The 18,600-nt window shown below is 51.7% G+C and overlaps 1 protein-coding gene across 15 annotated transcripts in view; it reads left to right on the plus strand.

Annotated features, from left to right (window-relative positions):
* Window positions 1–18,600, plus strand: part of Brsk2 (BR serine/threonine kinase 2) — a 54,543-nt gene that overhangs the window by 13,997 nt on the left and 21,946 nt on the right. For all 15 annotated transcript variants that reach the window (XR_004945910.1, XR_004945912.1, XM_036199410.1 and 12 more), the window contains exon 2: window positions 18,058–18,152. Coding sequence is in view for 13 of the 15 variants with exons in the window: in XM_036199410.1 (XP_036055303.1) it covers window positions 18,058–18,152 (95 nt within the window). In the remaining 2 variants the exon portion in view is untranslated. The remainder of the gene's footprint in view (window positions 1–18,057; window positions 18,153–18,600) is intronic.

Genomic DNA, 18,600 nt, shown 5'->3' on the forward strand with positions numbered 1-18,600 from the left:
GATCCTCAGGTGTGGGCATCAGCTCCCCTTCAATCTGCTGGGCTCCACCTGGTCCCTGCTCATCTTTCCATCTTTTGCCCTAAACATACCTTCCAGGAAAATGCTGCCCCCTCAGAACCTTCTCCTTCTGGAGTCTCAAGGTCTGTCACTCTGAAAGCGGCTCAGCCAGTGGCCTAATCACCTGCTTCCATTCCTGGGGAGGGAAGAAGAGCAAGGCTTCCTTAACTAGGACACCAGCTCAGATGAACGGTTCACTCATTTGAATTACTTAATAGATAATTCATCAAAAATACCTCATTGGGATAATTTTACAGTATTGAATTGAAGAGACCAGTTAATAGAAATGTAATGTGATCACCTGGCACTGTGGGGACTGGAGTGGGAGGTCCCCACCCACCTCTAGGGATGTACCTCAGCAAGAAGGGAGTTCCCAGAACTGGCTAAGGCTCCAGCATGGATGGTGGAAGTTGTGTCCAGCAGGGTATCCTGCTAGGTTCCTGTGTGCCCTGAAATTTCCAGCTTGATAGTGCTCGTGGCCCCAGATAAGGGAGCTAGGGAAAGGCTGCCCAACTCAGGGGGACTGCAGAGGGTCCCGATGGTGCTCCCTAGGGAGAATTGAGGCCTGCACATGGGGTCTTTGGCATCCCTTCCTGCTGCTGGGCTTCTAGGGGTGTATATCGAGGTTAACACCTTGCTATGGGTTCTTGGCCCCTCTTCCTCCATGAATGGAAGATGTGGAACTGTCCCCCATCACTCACATAGGATATTGACAGTAGATCTTGGAGTGTATCAGGGATCTAGACCCTTTAGTTATAGAGTCAAACTCTCAGGACCCCCCTGCCAACATCCCCGTAAGCCTCTCAAACCCTCTCCTTCTGGGACACACAACCTGTAGTCTGCTTGTCCCTTCTTGCCAGCATGAAGGATTTGTGATACCCAGTTCATAGACCTAGCTTTCCTCAAGCCTCCTCCACAGTGGGGCTTACATTCTGCTACAGGGGGGACTTCCTCAGTCTAGTCCTTGCTCCCCATTATTACACATATTTATGGCCCTACTCTCAGTGCCCTGGGGGAGGCTCTCCTCCCCATCCTGAATCCTGGCTTTAGGGCATTGGAGTCCAATGCCTGGACCACATGTCATTGTTCACATTAGGGGCCTGGGGCAGACCCTGGGGCAGAGCTATTGAAACAACTATAGAGAACCCATCTTCCTTGTCCCTTAGCTTGAGTTCATCCTTCTTGAGAGAACCCAGAGTGCTATAGCCAGTTGTCATGCTTAGGTGTATCGGCAGGTGAGGACAGTTTCTCCAGAATCCCATGATGCTTCCTGGGAAGGGCATGTAGAGCCCTTTAGCTCAGGTGTCCAGTCATCTGCATCTCATTGGAGAATCACTTGTCATAGCCTTAAGGGTGCTGGTGATGACCTAGTGAACAACAGGCCTTGTGTCCCTTTCCACACCAGCCTGTCAGTCTTAATATGTATTTGGATTGTAGAAGTCACTTCAGGGTTCATGTGGTGTTCCAAGGGCTGGGGTAATGTGCCATGTGAACCAATCTGTGAAGTTGCAGGAGGCAGAGCATAACAGTGATGGGAGTGAGCTATGGTTGCAAAGAACGCATTGACTGATGACTTAGTACATGAGTGCTGAATACAAGACAAAATGAGTGTTTGAAATTCTTGTAGCTGTTGTTAGTCAAGTCTATTGAGAGTGCTATAGGATGTAGGTGAGGTAGGAATGCTGGACAGCAAGTCTCAGGGGGCACCTCAACAGTTCAAAACAGAAACCCTAGGGGTGGGCCCAGATCCTCTTCCCACTTGCCACTTACTTGTCATACAGCCTTTCTAGTTTCTGAGGCTCAGGTGTCTTATAGTAGGGATGTCCTAGCCTTCTAAGGTGCCATAGAGTGGGGAGAACTTCAGAGTGATACTGGGAAGACCCTTAGGCTGCATGCTGGTGGACTGTTGGCTGCTATGGGTCCTGGACAGTGTTAAGCACACAGGTATTGGATGTCTCCTCTATTCTTTGGACCCTTAGAAGTTTTGCGGGTGGCAGAGATAGAAAGAAGGAGCCATATTCTCTGACTCTGGGGGCTGGTTACCCACACAAGCATCATTTGTGGAACCCAGCCAGGATGTCCCTGGGCACCCTTTCTTTTGGTTATCAGCAGGTAAGGGTACAGCAAGGGAGCTGGATCAGTGGGCAGTTGAAACTCTGTTCATAGGGCTCAGTGGCTAGGGAAGTGACTGGGGCACAGGGGGCAGAAACTGGCCCCAACTAAAGGAGGCAGGAAGGAAAGGGGAACCTTGGATGCCTTCCTTATCTGCTCTTGTCACCATGGCAACAGATGGAGGTTTGGAAGAAAAGAAGGAGGACTCTGTATGAAGTTCCTGGGATTTGGAGACAGGGATCCTTCAAGGATCATTCAAGAGGAAGGGATATGACCTCAGGACCCCTTCCTAGGGCCATTGATGCCCCCCCCAAAAAAAACTTGTGAGTGGGATTTGGAGTAGGACTGAACCTCTTTTTTTAGTGTATCTCAGCCTGATTTCTAGTTCAGAATGGCAGGTTGGGGAGGGTTTCATACTCCCAGCTGAATTGAAGTGTACATCAGGGCGGAGAGCTTGACAGTGGACATGGCCTTGTCTCTCCCACTCTGAAGCCAGGGAAAAGGCCTCCCTGGGACACCAGCCTCACCTATAGATGGTCATGTCCCAGATGTCTCTGAGCTCTTTCTCCCCTCTTTCCCAGAGAGCTTCCTGGCTTCACATGGCAAGTAGAGCTAGGCTGTACCATACCGCCTGGCTATACTCCCAGGCTCAGCCCTTGGTACTCAGACCTCTTCAAGGTTCATACCAACCCTGCATGGGACGTTTATGGCCTGTGAAAGTTCATATTGGTGCATGAGAAGATGATAGAGGGAGTTGGCCTTCTGGGTAGGCCTAAGCAAATTCCTGAGGAAACAGTGGGAACTTTCACCATGAGGGGGGGAGAACAGCCCTAGCCAGCTGTTGGATTCCCACGTACTGTGGGAGCTTGGCACTTAAGCTGAGGCCTTGGGCCTGGCACCACCCTCTGTGGGAGAGGGCATTACTGGCAGTAAGCCTGGCCTTGGTACCCAGAAGTGACTTGTCAATCTGGTTTGGCTTTAGGAACCCCTATCTGCCTTTCCTCTGGAGCACTGCCTCTAGCCCCCAGTATGTTTTCCCTGCTGCATCTTCCCTGGGTATGGGTTCCTTGGGCAAGGCCCAGTAGCAAGGAAATAGGCACCTCAGGGATGGGCTAAAAAGGAAGGGCTGGTATCAGTGGGAAGACCTTTCCTCAATTGGAGACAGTGGTAAGGATCCCATGGTAGTTTCTACCTTGGGTCCAACACTGCCCACCTGCCTAGTGTAGGCTTTGGGGCCCAGACTACACAGTGATACAGTATCCTACCATGTATGTGGAGCCCAGGGCACTACCGTGTGTCTTTCATTCTCCAAGGTAAGGTATAGGGCAGGATCTCCTTGGACCCCAAACAGAGAAAAGGATAGTATATAAGCTCACCTGGCAGCCATTGCATGGTCCTCCACTATACGCCCCTCCCTGCCTGTCACAAGCCTGGCTGGTGGTCTAGCTCAGTCTCCCAGGGAAGATGGTGGGGTAGGTATTTGCCTCCTAGCCACCCCAACTCACACTAAGGCTGGAACCAGTTGGCTATACTGGCTGTAAGGACCTCTGATGGTCCTGTACTCCCTGGTGGACAGTGTTCTCTCCAATTTTCAGTCTACTACCCTCAGATGACTTCACTAGGACATGATTGAGGTAAGCACATGCCAAGCCCACCACCCTGTTAATTCAGGGAATTTTACCCTTCCCAGTTTCTGGGTTTTGGTCTGACCTCCAAGACCCCCACAGTAATGGTTCCTGTGAATGTGGCCTTCCCCATATGGGACCTTTAGAGGGTGCTGAGGGGAGATGAACCACCTCAAGAGGCTGTGAGTTCTTACAGGCCAGTCTAGAAGGTCTTGGGTCCAAGTGGGTCCCTTTAGCTTGTGAGGGCCTCTGCCATTGGTGTTGGCAGGGAAGAGTGTCCTCACATGTGGTGGGAAATGAATGATATCACCTGCTTCTGTGAAAGGGTGCCAGGCCTTTTCTCTCTGCCCAGAACCCAGAGACTGGGACACAAAGAGGAAGCAGCTGTGATAGGGCCTGAGCTTAGTCCCTCTGGCTGTTCTAAGGTTGAGGCCCCTCTAGCCCCAGGCCTTTGTCTCATAATCCCAGGAAGTTGCTGTACAGGTGCATCCAAGCATGGCCTTCCTTTCCTGGGCTGACAGTGGGTAGTGACACTACTTGTCACAAAAGAACATGTTTGGGCTGCCAGGCTGGGTGGGTTGGGACTTAGTGCCTCGTTGCTGTGGTGGGTGATCCCCTGCAAATCTCTTGTCCACTTGCAGGGGAAACCCATTGGCTTTGCCTGATATCGGGGTTGAGATCACAGGGGTGACACCGGCTGGCCTCAGAGCTCACCGAAGCCCCTGGCCTGATGTATAGGTGGGCTGGGCTCCCTCTGCTGCCCATTCCCTGCCATTCTCTGGTTAGAAAGGGATGCTTACGGAGGACCTGGGTCCTCTGGGCCCTGGTGTGAGAGGAGCTCTCTGTTGAAAACATCCAACATGAGAGCCTCTTTGGAGAAGTGGGGTAGAGGCAAAGAGTTAATCTCTCCCCCAAGGTAAAGGATTAAAAGGGGTTTCTTGGCCACTTGCTGGAATGTTCCCATTATATAGATCAACTTGATTTCACTGTTTTCTTATTGCTGGAAAGCAGGAGAATAGGGCAGATGGAGTTAGGGACAGGCATGGGCAGCCAAGGTGGAGTCAGTGACCCACTGGAAGGACACTGCTTGTGTGCCTAGTAGTTCTGTGTCGAGACCTGATTTTCATAGAGTTGGGAGGTCCGAGATGGAAGCCCGTTGAGTAGATTTTTTTTTTTTTTATCTGAAACTGTGGATGCTTTACATTCATGATGTGGTTCATTTACATTTTCACTGTGTCTCTGAGGCCTTTGAGTTTCCTGGAGTTCTAAGTTGCCTTTATTTAATTTTTTCTTTTTGTGGCATTGTTTACCTATTATAAGCTTGATTTTTATAAACTTGAGTCCATTTTTGTGCACGTGCGCCCGCCCCGTTGCCTGGGTTGAGAAGGCCTCTTAGGAGCAGTCTCCTTCCTCTAGCTTTGCTCTGTGGCCTCCTTATCCTCACCTGACTGTAGCCTGATGGGTAAAATGCCTCTGTGGCCACTCCTGGCCAAAATTGCCATTCTCTCCCATCTATTCAAAGCCTTTGCCAGCCTGTCCCTGGAGGCCTGGAGGCCCAGTATCTAGGCCCTCCAGGCTGCCTTCAGGCAATGCGGATGGCGCCTGGCTTGACCCCTGCCTCTTCTTTGGTGAGCTCTTAGCCACCTTCCAGTGGGAGATGAGAAGAGCAAATGCAGAATTGTTAGTACTTCAAATGTGGGGTCCTTCACATTTGATGTCTACCACAGGAAAGGCTACCAGGAGATCCCTGCATCCAGGCTGGGGGAACTCAGGTCCTGCCAGATGAGGTTATAGGTTCCTAGCCCTCCTTGCCCATCAATGGGTTGCAGAGATGATTTTACTCCATCTGCAAAAGGACTTGGGATACAGCACAGCAAGGTCACGTGAGGATGATGCTCCTCTCCCCTTCCACATCCCTTCCCTTCCTGGACCAGAGCTTCCTTTAGTGGGCACTGACCTGGGGGTACATTTTTGCCTAAAAACAGGAGGCTCCTGCCCCCTATTTTGGGTGATAGCCAGGGGAGGGGAGGGGTGCACAGAGGCAGCCAAAGGGCCTCAGGCATGTGAAATATTTCAGGGCTTAATTAATTTAATTTGAGAGATTCCTTTTCAGAGTGTGAACAGTTGTCTCCCCAGAGATGTGTGCCTTCCCTAGCGCACTGGTGGGCGTCCTCGGGATCTGTGTGGAGGAGCTTTGCCTGCACCCTGTCGCCAGCCTCCCCCAGCATGGGGGAATCCTGACTACAGCCATGGCTTGGAAACATGGATGCCCAAGCTGTGGGGGTGGAGGCTGACAGGTGAGGAGTGGCTGTGGAGGCTGATTCAGCACCCACAGCTGTGTGGCTGCTGAGGAGAACATGAATACTTTGATGTCTACAACTTCAAAGTCTCCACAGCCCAGCTGAGGGAGAGGCATGCTCCAAGCCAGCCTGCCTTTGAAGCTGCCCACTGGGTCTGAACACCCCCAACCCAGGAGCCAAATTCCCTCCCCTGTGTGTGCCCCAGGCATCCTGATCCCTTTGCCCACCAGCCTTGCTTCCCAGCCTGATGTGATCTGTTGTCAGGATCAGAAGAGGGGCCGGTCAGCTTGAGGGTGAGGAAATCTGAGGGCCTTCCTGGGCCAGCAGCCAGGCTCTAGAACTGTAGTTAATGTGCCAGACTCTCTCTCCAGGGCATCACCATTCTCAGCACACAGAGGGAGGGTCTGAAAGGTCTGGAACCCTGAATCCCACCAAACTTGAGCTCCGGAGTTAGGGGCTTCTGGTGACTTGGAACACTGGCAAGCAGCTCCCAAGGACATCCCCAGCTCTGTCCTAAGCAAATCTTCTCTCCCAGGCTGGTCAGCTTTGTGTGGTCAGAGGCCCTTCTACCTGGCAGCTGAACTGTGCTGTCTGTGTTGACGTTGGATGGCTGTCAGGGAACTTCTCATGACCCCAGGCTTCTTGGGACCCTCATGTTCCCACCCGTGCTGTCCCTGGACTGTCGTCCCTCCAGTGTGGTTGACTCTTTGTATAAACAACATGCTCTCTCCATCTTCTCTCATTTCTCACGGCTCCTTTGTTCAGGCATGGTAGACACCCTGAGTGCTGATCTATTGTGTACCCTAATAAAGTTTGCTTGAAGATCAGAAGACAGAACAGGGCACTAGAAGCCAGGCAGTGGTGGCACACGCCTTTAATCCCAGCACTAAGAAGGAAGTGATATGGTGGGCGGAGAAAGGTATATAAGGCATGAGGAGACAGGAATTAAAGCTTTTCGCCAGAGGAACCCCTTTTGGCTGAGGAGCCTTTGCAGGCTGAGGAGTCCTAGAGGTGAGATGTGGCAGTGGCTTGTTCCTTTGTCTCTCTGATCTTTCAGCATTTACCCCGAAATCTGACTCGAGGTTTTTTTTATTAAAAGACCGTTTAGATTTCATGTTACAATGCTGAGCCTGGACTGAGAGGTAATGCTTGGGACACCACTCAGCTAGAAGCCTTGACTGCTGGTGCAGTGGCAGGAGAATGAGGTCTGAAGTCTTGTGAACCTAGTTTCTGAGCATGTGACCCCAGGTGCTGCGCCCGCTCCCCCTCTGAGGAAAAGAGCAGAGCTTCCTGATTAAAGAGGAGGGTGCATGTGAGCCTAGCTCTGGTCACACCATGGAGTTGCTGGGACACCTGGTCAGACTACCATTCTGTCCTCCATGTCCAAGGCTGGTGGTAGGTCTTAGTGCCTCTGGCTGGTGCAAGTGTATTTGCTGGTGGTAGTCACGTTGCAGTGAGCTTCCAGACAGAAGTCACTATAAAAGGATTTGACCTCTCACACTGCAGGGTCAGCAGGACTGATTTTTAAGATTGTAGGGAATTTCTTCTAGCTTCTTTCCAGTGTTGGGAGATTGCTGGTAGTTTTTGATACCCCCAACCCAGCTACCTCACATTGGAATAGTGAACTAAAGTGCAAAAGCCTTTACCTAGGCCATCACCTATCCCCCATGTGCCCCGTTTGAAGCTTGGCACTCAAGATGGGTGCAGGCATCAGCAACAAGTACATGACAACCCCATCTCCACCAAGTCTGTCACCTCCAAACCCCCAAGGCTACCCCCTGCTCTGGGTTCCCTAGCACCAGATGAGTCTCAGTGTAGGGCAAGAGTAAGGAGGGCCAGGCAGGGAAGAGGTGCTCCCAGGGGAGCTCCAGCTTACCCTCAGGACCCTGCCCTCTAAGCAGGTAGCGGAGGAGTTGTAGAATCTTCATGAGAGATGGGGCAGGATGAGGAGCCCATTTCCTCCTCATCAGTGGGAACTTTACCAGCATGTAAAAGGGAAGATGGATACAGAATTCCTCCATTCTAAAAATCTTCTTGGTGTCCAGCAAGGGCAAGAAATGGCCAAGACCCTCCCCGCTCCTCCAGGGTCCATGCTGACTGCCAGTGTCTCTCATCCTTTCTTTGCTCCTGACCCTCTGTCCTCTGTCCTGGCCTGAGAGGCCCAGGCATTAGACAGACTGGGATTAGTGAGCAGTGTGGGCTCTTGCTACCCAGGGGGTGCTTTAGCTATAGGGCTCCCATCAGGAAGGATTCTGGGGCTTTGGTCATGGCTGGGGATGTGAAGGGGAGCTAAGCAAGCTAATAATGTTGAACCTTGTCTCCAGTTGCTCAAGAAGAGCTCAGCCTTGTCCTACTGGGCCTGGGAAGGGGAGGAGGTGAAAGCAAGTTCAGAGACCACATGGTGACTGGGATTGGGTCTGGCCAGGGCACTGCTGCAGTGAAATGGCTGCCCCCTATACCTGTCTGCCTGTCCTAGCATCATCTGGGGGTCTTTAGGGACTGAACATTCATTGTTATTGTATGACTGGCCACCCTGACATTGAATGGCCTATGGTGGCAAACACCATCATCCCCTGGTCTCTGGTGTCAGGAACTTGGGGCATCTTAGCAGTAGCCTTGGCCTAGCTGCAGTCCCAGCTTAGCTGTGGCCCAGCCTTAGCTGTGGTCGTGGATTAGCTGTGGCCCAGCCTTAGCTGTGGCCCAGCCTTAGCTGTGGCCCAGCCTTAGCTGTGGTTGTGGATTACCTGTGGCCCTGGCTTAGCTGTGGCCCTGGCTTAGCTGTGGCCCAGCCTTAGCTGTGGTCGTGGATTAGCTGTGGCCCTGGCTTAGCTGTGGCCCAGCCTTAGCTGTGCTTCTGGCTCACAGTCTGATGAGGGTCAGCTGGGATGTTGTTGGGAGGTGAAGACCACTCCCTCTATTGCTCAGGGCCAGAGAGCTGCTTGCTGTACAAGGACCTCATTTCTCTGCAGGAGGCTCTCCACAGAGCAGAACCACAACAGTGGCCAGGTTTTGGGGGCCCATGGCCAGGAGAGGGGCCTGTGTAGGGTGTGGCTCCAACAGGATGGCTCACTGGGGGTCTTGGGGAGGTTGGCTGGAACAGTGACTGAGTGGGTGGAAGAGCTGAGACCAGAAACTGGGTGGTTGCTGCCTGCTGGTCTTCCTCCCCAACTCTAGGGTCAGCTTTTTCAGGAACCCATGGGAACCCAGCCAGCCCTGTTCACCAGTGTCCCTGGTCTCCAGCTCTGACATGTGGTTGTGGTTGTGTGTATGTGTTGAAGATGTGACCTGCAGTAATAGCTAAGACCACCATGAGGCTACTGCTGGTGCCAGCTCTCTGGGAAGAGCCTGCAGAATTCTCTCAGGACGTTCAAGGATAGCTGTGCGCTGACAGGGATGGCTTCATCTGCTCTCTGCTGTCAGTGAGACTCTGGGCATGATGTAGAACATCTGCCCCCTTCTGGCGAGGGTGGGGACTTCATTTTTCAGGTGTTTGTCCTGTGTCTTACCAGACACATCCTCAGGATTAACTCGCTGCTGTTATGGACAGCCTGGCCAGGGCAAGTTGGACTCTGCATTGAGATCTATTTTCCTAGGATGGGGCCACCCCCTGCCAAGCCCACACAGGCTGGCTGGGGGTCCCATCTGTCACCTCAGGAAAATGGGAGCCACTGCCCCTTCACACGCCCACAGTGCTGCCTACAGAGGTGTGAAGGAAAATGGGTCATCATGTGCGATAGTGGTTGCCCTGGGAGCTGAGCTTCCCAGGGTAGAGCCAGGGGTCTTAAGATAAGGTGCACTTGGTCCCAGAGGCAGGTTGGTCACTTATGGGGGAGGTCCGGTGACCCTTGAAGCATTCTTCTCATGAACAGTAGTCTCAAGCTAGGGTTGGAGCAGATGCCCCCTGCCAGGCTCTACTGGAACTGGGGGTAGTATCTTCATCAGCTGACTGGGGCCAGCATTCAGGTACATCCTGCCTGGTGTGATAAGCCTCACTCCATAAAAACAAACAAACAAACAAAAAACCCTCAGAGGAGACTGCTGCCAGCCACTCACACACTGTACCCAAGTACTAGCTAACTGCAGGACCCTGCACCCAAGGCTGCCACAGGCCAAGCACCAATGCCCAAGCCTACTGCATTCAGCACCAAGGACAGCAGTCTAGATCAGGCCTCTCTGCACAGCCAGGAGGCAGCTCAGCCACAGCCTGCCCCCTCCACCCTCTGCCCTAGTACTGCATCTGACCACTGGCACTCTGCCCCAGGCAGAACTGACTCCTTTCTACCCTCTGAACAAACTCTGGCTAGGATAGGAGTTGGCAGAAGCCAAGTGGGTCCCCAGGGTGACCTGTAGGCAGATGAGAAACCTCACATGGGTAGTAGTGGCAGGGCAGATGCACCCAAGTATGTGCAGACAGGTGCCCAGAAGAGAGGTGCCCCCTTCATGTCTGACTGTTCCTGAAGGCCCATGGAGAGCTGAGCCCACCAATGACAAGGCTCAGGAGAGGCCAAGGAGGAGACTAGGCAAAGTATCCATTCTGATGACCTTCTGGGATGATCGGGAAGGGGTGAGCCTCAAGAGTGGCTGATTAGAGATGGCCTGGGGATAGGAGAGAAGGGTGGCACTTGGCCTAGGTCTCCTTGGACCTGGCTCCTGGGAGCCCCTGACTTTCCTTTACACTGATCCCATAGTGCTCATGGGGATAGCATGATCTAGGCAGCTACTGCAACACTGGTTGCTTCTATACAGCCACGCCCTGCACCTGAGCACCACTGTACAAAGTTCTAAGAAGTCAGTACTGTGTGGGACCTGGGAGTCTGTGAGAGTCATGCCTCCCTGTCCAGCCTATGTCCTTGAACCATGTGCTCCCAACAACAGGTGGCCCGCATGTATGTACATGTGCCATACCCAGGGGTGTAGACTCTGAGCCTCATGAACTATGGGTTCCCATCTGCACATGGTAGGTAGTATGCTGTAGCCTAGTGAGGCCTGCACTGAGGCCCACTGGCAGTGAACAGATGGGGCCCGTGTGCCTGTCATGTCATTTGCAGGAGGGGAGGTAGAGCAGTATGGGTGGGAAAGCCTGAGATGACCCCGTGGGAAGGCTGATGGTCATTGTTTTTCTCAGGCTATTGCAGACAGGTCATATCTTAGCTTTGTAAGGGGAGCAACTTGGGGAAACCAGCATCCTTCACAGACGGGAGCTGGGGCTGGAGAGCTTGGCCCTAAGCTGAGATCTGTTGGGGCTGTGTACACCAGGAGACCCTGGGGCACTGGAAGCTTGAGGGCCTGAGAAACATGAGTGTAAATGGATGCAGCTCACATCTCCCTGGTAAAAATCTTGGGGAGGAGGGGAATCTTGGGGTTTTTATTACTGTGAAGAGGCACCATGACCACAGAAACTTTTAGAAAAGAAAACATTTAATTGGAAGGCTTACAGTTCAAAGGTTCTGTCTATTATCATCATGGTGGGACATGGTGGTGAACAGGCAGACATGGTGCTGGAGAGGTAGCTGAGAGTTCTGCATCTTGCACAGGCAACAGGAAGTAGTCTGTTTCACTGTGTGTAACTTGAGCAAAGGAGATCAAACCACAGCCCCTGTCTTAGGGTTTACTATTGCTGTGAAGGGACACCATGACCACAGCAACTCTTATAAAGGAAACATTTAATTGTGGTGGTTTGCTGTTCAGAAGTTCAGTCCATCATGGTGGGGGAGCATGGTGGCATGCAGGCAGACATGGTGCTGGAGAAATAGCTGAGTGTCCTACATATTGCAGGCAGCAGGAAGTAGACTGACTGCCACACTGAGTGACGCTTGAAAAAAAAGACCTCAAAGCCTGCTCCCACAGTGACTCACTTCAGCAGAAGGTGTGGCCCAGGTTAAAGGTGCTTCCTCCAGATTCAAGATCTGGATTAAAGGCATGTGCCATCCAGCCTCCTCCAATGAGACTACACATCCTCCAACAAGGCCATACCTCCTAACAGTGCCACTCCTTATGAGCTTATGGGGGCCAAATATAGTCAAGGTACTACAATCCTACAGTGACACACTTCCTCCAGCAAGGCCACACCTTTAGTAGTGTCACTCCTTTTGGGGGCCATTTTCTTTCAAATAGATACATTCCACTCCCTGACCCCCAAAAACTTGTAGCCATATCATAATGCAAAAATGTATTCAGCTTACACTCTCAACAATGTTTTAAAGTCTAAAGTTCAAACTCTCTTCTGAGATTCATGCAGTCTTTTAACTGTAATCCCCTATAAAATAAAAATTGAAAAAAACAGATCACATACTTCCAACATACAATGGCATAGGCTATACATTACCATTACAAAAAGTAGGGAAGGGAGCATAGTGAGGAAATACTGGACCAAAGATAGACTGAAAACCAGCTGGGCAAATTCCAAACTCTGCATCTCCATGTCTGATGTCAAAACGCTCTTCAGATCTCCAGCTCCTTTTAGCTTTGCTGACTGCAACATACTTCTTTCTCTTGGGCTGGTTCCAGCTTTCCTCGGCAGGTGTCCCATGACTCTGGCAGCTCCAATATCTTGGGTTCTCCAAGGTAATCCAGGCTTCAACTTCACGGCTTCACACAATGGCCTCCCTGGGCTTCCATTCAGGGACACCCCTGACACATTCCTGGCTTCAGCAGCTTTCCTTAGTCCTGGAGGCAAAGTCCATAGCCCCTTTCTCCTATCCTTAACTCTAAAGCCAGAACCACACGGCTGAAGCTGCCAAGTTCTGCTGCTTGCTGGGGCTGGAACGTGGCCCCCCCGGTTCAATGACATCTTCACCAGCTTTCTGTTTTCCATGGTTTCCTTCACTGCCTAAGCACTTCCCGGTGCTCCTTTTCTCAATTGTTATATTTTGTGATCCACCCTGATTAGCTTGCTCTTTTCCATTATAAATGTTCGTTAGAGTTCACACTAGTGACCACACATCAGAGTCTATACTAGGCTGCTTTGAGATTTCCTCTGCCAGTGTAATCACTCCAAGACTCTTCATTTTAGTCTCAGGCAGACTCTTCAGACAAGGGCAAAAGGCAGCCATATTTTTCACCAAAACATCACAAGACCAGTCTCTAGGCCATAAATTAACATTCTTCTTCTCTGAAACATCTTGATCCAGGCCCGCACAGTTCAAATCACACTCAGCACCACAGTCTTCCGTGCTCGTACTAGGATGGACCATTAAGCACCACTTAAATCATTCCACTGCTTTTCTAATCCACAGTCCGAAGGTCCACATTCCTTCAAACAAAAGCATGGTCAGGCCTATCACAGCAACACCCCAGTCCTTGTACCAACTTCTGTCTTAGTTAGGGTTTCTACTGCTGTGAAGAGGCACCATGACCACAGCAACTCTAATATAGGAAAACATGTAATCGGGGTGGCTTGCTTACAGTTCAGAGGTTCAGTCCATAATCATCATGGTGGGAAATGGTGGCAGGCAGACATGGTGCTGGAGAGGTAGCTGAGAGTTCTGTATCTTGCACAGGCAACAGGAAGTGGTCTATTTCATTGTGTGTAACTTGAGCAAAGGAGATCTCAAGCCCAACCCCACAGTGACATACCTCCTCCAACAAGGCTATACCTCCTAATAGTGCCACTCCCTTTGGGGGCCATTTTCTTTCAAACTACCACAGGGGGGTCACTGTCTTAAGGGTAGCACTGGGACCTGGGGAACAAGCAGAAGGTTGCAACCATGTGCATTTTCTAGGTACCCTGGCCTGCTGTGGAAAGACTGAGGGAAGGGACTGGCAGAAGGAGGTTATAAGTGGACCATGGTTTCCCAGTTGGCTGGAGGCCTCTGCAGAAATGTTGTGCTTGGGATCCAGTTGGGTGTATGATGCAGCTCCAAGCTCTGCTTGCTTGTCACTTTGAGGTGAACATCAGTTGTGAGACATGCAGGCACATGCTGCATCCACTCAAATGGACATTCTGCCAATCTTGGGGAAGGACATCTCTGGGATGCCACCTCTACCCCTCCAACCCCATGGCTATGGCCTGAGGTATTGAGAGATACAGAAGGTCCCTCCCCGGTGCCAATATTGTCACCTCCCTAGTGTACACTACCCAAACCACAGAGCAGCAGGCCATTCTGTGGCGGTCACTGGACTGTGAGAAGTGTTCTCTCATCATGGTCCCCAGGGCTCAGAGAACTCTGAGGTTGGGGTTTTCAGGAGGACCATGATCTACAAGAGAGTCCAGCAATGGCAGGGCAGGAGGGGAGAGACACTGAATGTGTCTCAGAATGTGTCCAGTGCCCCCAGGCACTTGACCATTAGCCAAGGACTCCTGCAGGTTCATAGAGAGCCAGATCTGCCTCCCAAATGAGGGCCTCATCCTCTTCCATCTCCTCTGCCCAAAGTTATACCTGGGGTATCCTTGAAGATCACCTGGCTTGATCCACAGTTCAGCTTATTCCTACCTCTCCTCAACTGAGGCAGTGATTCTTCGGGAATCACTGGAATCCAGAGGGCACAACAACACACCAGGCTGCCACTCCACACCCCCTAGAAAATGCCCAGCCCACATAGTAGTACCTTGCCTCAGTTCTGTTTAGCCGGGATGGAGGACAGGTATATTTGGAAGGTCTTCCTGTTGCCCTCACTCTGACACAATCATTAGTCTCTGCCTCTAGTGAGGGTCAGCACTGCCCAGAACCCAGTCACCATGTGCTTCTTGGGCAGCTGGGGGCCCAGTCAGGGCCTGCCTAACGCCGGAGTTGACCAGCTACAGTTGCCTACCTGCCTACCTCCCTGATTTCTCTAGTCAGGCTCAGAAGCCCCGGGTGCCCGTGGGTAGAAGTAGCTCTAGAAGGGTCTGGGGCCTTCATACCCATGTCAGAGTCACCTCTGGAAGCCTGGGAACCCTCCTGAGAGGCACGGAAGCCCCAGTACCTTTGAACCTGCTGCTGCCCCTTGCAGAAGTAGTGCAGTTGGAGCTGGTGGTTCCCCATGCTTCCAGCTCAGCCCCACCCTGGCAAGGCCCCATGTAATTATCTGTGACATGGTATACTTTCCCTTTCTATGTGAGGCTGCATCTGTGTGAAGACAATAATTACAGATAAAATCACAATTGGAAAATAAGCCCCAGCGAGTTAGAGGGCTGGGTAATGACGGGTGATCGTGGGCTTCCCGCCAGGAAGTCGCTTGTCCCTGAGGCTGCAGGCCAGACGGCGGGGCTTCTGAAGGCATACTCCCTACTCACTAAAACAGGAAGGGGGCAGAACTGCTCCTAACCCAGACATCTCACCCCAGAAGACCTCCATTTGCCCTTGTTCCTGAGGCGGGACCACACTTTGCACATGGAGACAGGGAGGGAGTGGCCTAGAGCACCAGGAAAGCTTTACCAAGGAGAAACATTGCCATACTGGGCTATGCAAGCAAGGTATGTAGGGGTATTCAAGGCACAGTGGGGGGTGGGAAATGGGCTTTCTGTGCATACTGGGAGCAAGTGGAAGAAAGTGAAGGGAGGGGTCCAGGGCAGCTCCCCTGCACCATAGCCAGACTGTATCTAGAGCTACCATTGTATCACCCATTCCCTTGAGCAGGGATCATGATCTCCTATTCCCAGAAAGCCCCTAGACAAGACTTGGGGCTCAGGGGCACCTTGTTCTGGTAGCCCTCTGCCCTCCTGGCTTTTGAAAAGCCAGCTAGGTAGATGCCACAACCCCAGTTCCCCCAACTTCTAAGATGGGGCATGATACACAACTATGCTCGGCAGACTTTGGAAATCACCCTGGATGGAGGTGATAGCATTGTCTTCTTAATATTTGATGCCCACTCCAGTTTAGTACCATGTTCTTCCTGAAGCAGGACAATACTTTTCTACATGCCTCTCATGGTACCTGTTACTTGGCTGGAGAGTGTGTGTGTGAGTATGAATGCATGCATATGGGATTGGGTGTAGGGTGTGTGTGTGCACATTCATGTGAGGGTGAGTACATGGTGGGCATGCACATAGGTGAGATGTGAGTGTTCTGGTATATGTGCACATACATGGGAGGCTGAATGTGTATGCCATCTGTTTGTGAGGGTAAGTACATAGTATTGACTGGATATGCATACGTGCATTGTGGGGGGGGATGGGTATACAAACAACCATGTAAGGGGGTGAGTATGAACATAAAAGTGAGATGAGGCATGTGCCATATCTGCCAGGGCCCAGCATGTCATCCGTGAGGTCATTTGGTAAGCATCTCATGATTTAGCTGCACTATTGGTTAAATGGCTTCTGGGTATGCTTGCCAGCTGGATTGTGATGACATATGGAACTCCTCCTGTTGAGACTCCAGTGTTCCCTGTTCCTCACATGCTGAGCCATACAGTCAGCCGAAAAGCTTGGGCCTACCTGCCTGGAACACATTTGAGGATACCTGTCATGCTCCTTCCTACCCACCAGCCCTGCTCTTATTCCATCCTTGGGCAGAACATGGCTTTTTGTCCTCTGAGATCTCCTGAGGGGACACATTGTTTCTGGGTCACTCTCGTCTCCTGATTTGCCCTTGTCCTTCTCAAGTGGATCTTGTAGGTTTGTGGGAGCCCTTCCTCCTGGGGCAGGAGGCTTTTATCACTTGTCATACTGTCCTCCACATTTCTCTTGTAACTACAGTCTTGTTTTGGGGACTGGATAGTTTTACCAAGTCTTAAGTACCTTCTGACCAAGTGCAGATGGCCTCATGCCTTGCCCGGTGCCATAGCCCATGTGCTGATTGAACTATGGATAGCAGGTTATCAGTACCCTTGCCCTCCTGGCTAGCTCTCTTTCTCCCCAATCTGAGCAGGAATCACAGACACTCACACTGGATCAAAGACAGCCAGCAGGAGGTACCAGAGCCTATGCCAGGCTTCTCTGGCTAAGGTGTCTGTCTCACCATGGCCACCTCCTAGCCTGGGCTCTCACATGGCAGCCTAGGATTTTCTCCATCATAAAAACACAGCACTGCACTTAGATACCCAGGACCCCAGCTCCAACTGGGTGCTGAAACCACATCTCTGTTGTGACCTTATGCAAAACATGAACTGTCTTTCTACACAGTTGTCTGTTTCATGTTCATTTTTGTCCATTTGTATAATACTGCCATGTGCTCGTATATGTGCATAGATGTGCACATGTACATGTCTGTGTGTATGTGTTTTCTTATCAATTTTCAAGAGCCCTCTGATTTGGTTAGGAAATGAGTCTTTTGCGGAGGAGGGGATAACTGCCCAGATCAGAAACGCTTCCGCTAGCCCTACTCTACCTTCCCGCTGATTTTGCCCTGCCCCATTCTCATGTCCCCTGTGGTGGCTCATTCTGTCGGGACAGTATCTGGACACACCCTGACTTGACAAGAGCAGTCTCTGCCTCATGGGCTGCTGATCTTGGGCCAGCTTTGCTTCCCACTGACCATCATGGGTCCCAGAGAAGACCCCCGCTACCTCCTCCAGCCTGCCTAGCATCCATATGTCTCATGGGATTCCTCCAGCTCTAGGTACCAGCCTCAAGACAGGCAGACTCCTCCATGGGGAGCATGTCTAGGGACTGGGCCTGACAGGGCTCTGGGGGCACAGGTACAGACCACTATCCCTGCAGAAGTCTGCAGGTGAAGGGTTTTAAGTAAGATTGTGTTAGAGGATAGAGTGACTCTGGACTCAGAGCACGTTGCCTCTTCAACTGGGAATGTACCTGGTCTGGAGGAAGGGCTCTGGTGACCTAGGAGAGGGACAATGGCACACAGAGACCTCAGGTTTCAGGAGGGATCTGGTTTGGGTGCAGGGGGAAAAAAAAAAGAAAAGAAAAGAAAGAACTTTTCCTGAGCCATTCTGATTAGGGAGGAAGGTGGTCAATGGCCAAGGTTTGCCAGGCTTGGGGATTGCAAAACAGAATGCAGAGCTCCCAGGCTAAGATGTGGTCCCTGCTATCTAAGGCTCGGGTGACATAGAGCTGGAGCTAGAGTCTGGCCTCTCTCCCATAGGCCTGGTGAAGCTAGGAATCCACTGCGTCACCTGCCAGAAGGTCGCCATCAAAATTGTCAACCGTGAGAAGCTCAGTGAATCGGTGCTGATGAAGGTGAGGCAGTGGGCTGAGGCAGAAGGGTCACTACCTGGAAGGATGGACCTAGGTATCTGGGACTAGCATGGGTGGCCTCTGTCTTACCCTTACCCTGGTTAACCCATGGGATCCTGCCCAATTCTTGGGGAGCGACAGCAGGTTAGCTCCTGGGCTATTCCATCCTCAGGAAGGGTTCCACTTGCCTTGACTATGTTAGCCTGGAGAACAGTTCCACAGTGACATGCTGGAGCAGCGGGCTGAGCCCCAGTTCTCTGATTAGAATGAAGACATGCCCCTTGCCTCTGAGACCCCTCCTGCCGTGACCAGGCTATCCTGAAGAGGGCTGGATAGGCTCTAGCTCCTGATGTGGAGAAGCTGAGAGAGCTGAGTGGGTGGTAATTGTAAGAGAAGACACCAGCTTAGGTGGAGTGGAGGACTTTGGCATTGGTGGGCTGTCCAGTTTCGA

This window comes from Onychomys torridus, chromosome 1, assembly GCF_903995425.1.
Source record: "Onychomys torridus chromosome 1, mOncTor1.1, whole genome shotgun sequence".
Classification (NCBI taxonomy): domain Eukaryota; kingdom Metazoa; phylum Chordata; class Mammalia; order Rodentia; family Cricetidae; genus Onychomys; species Onychomys torridus.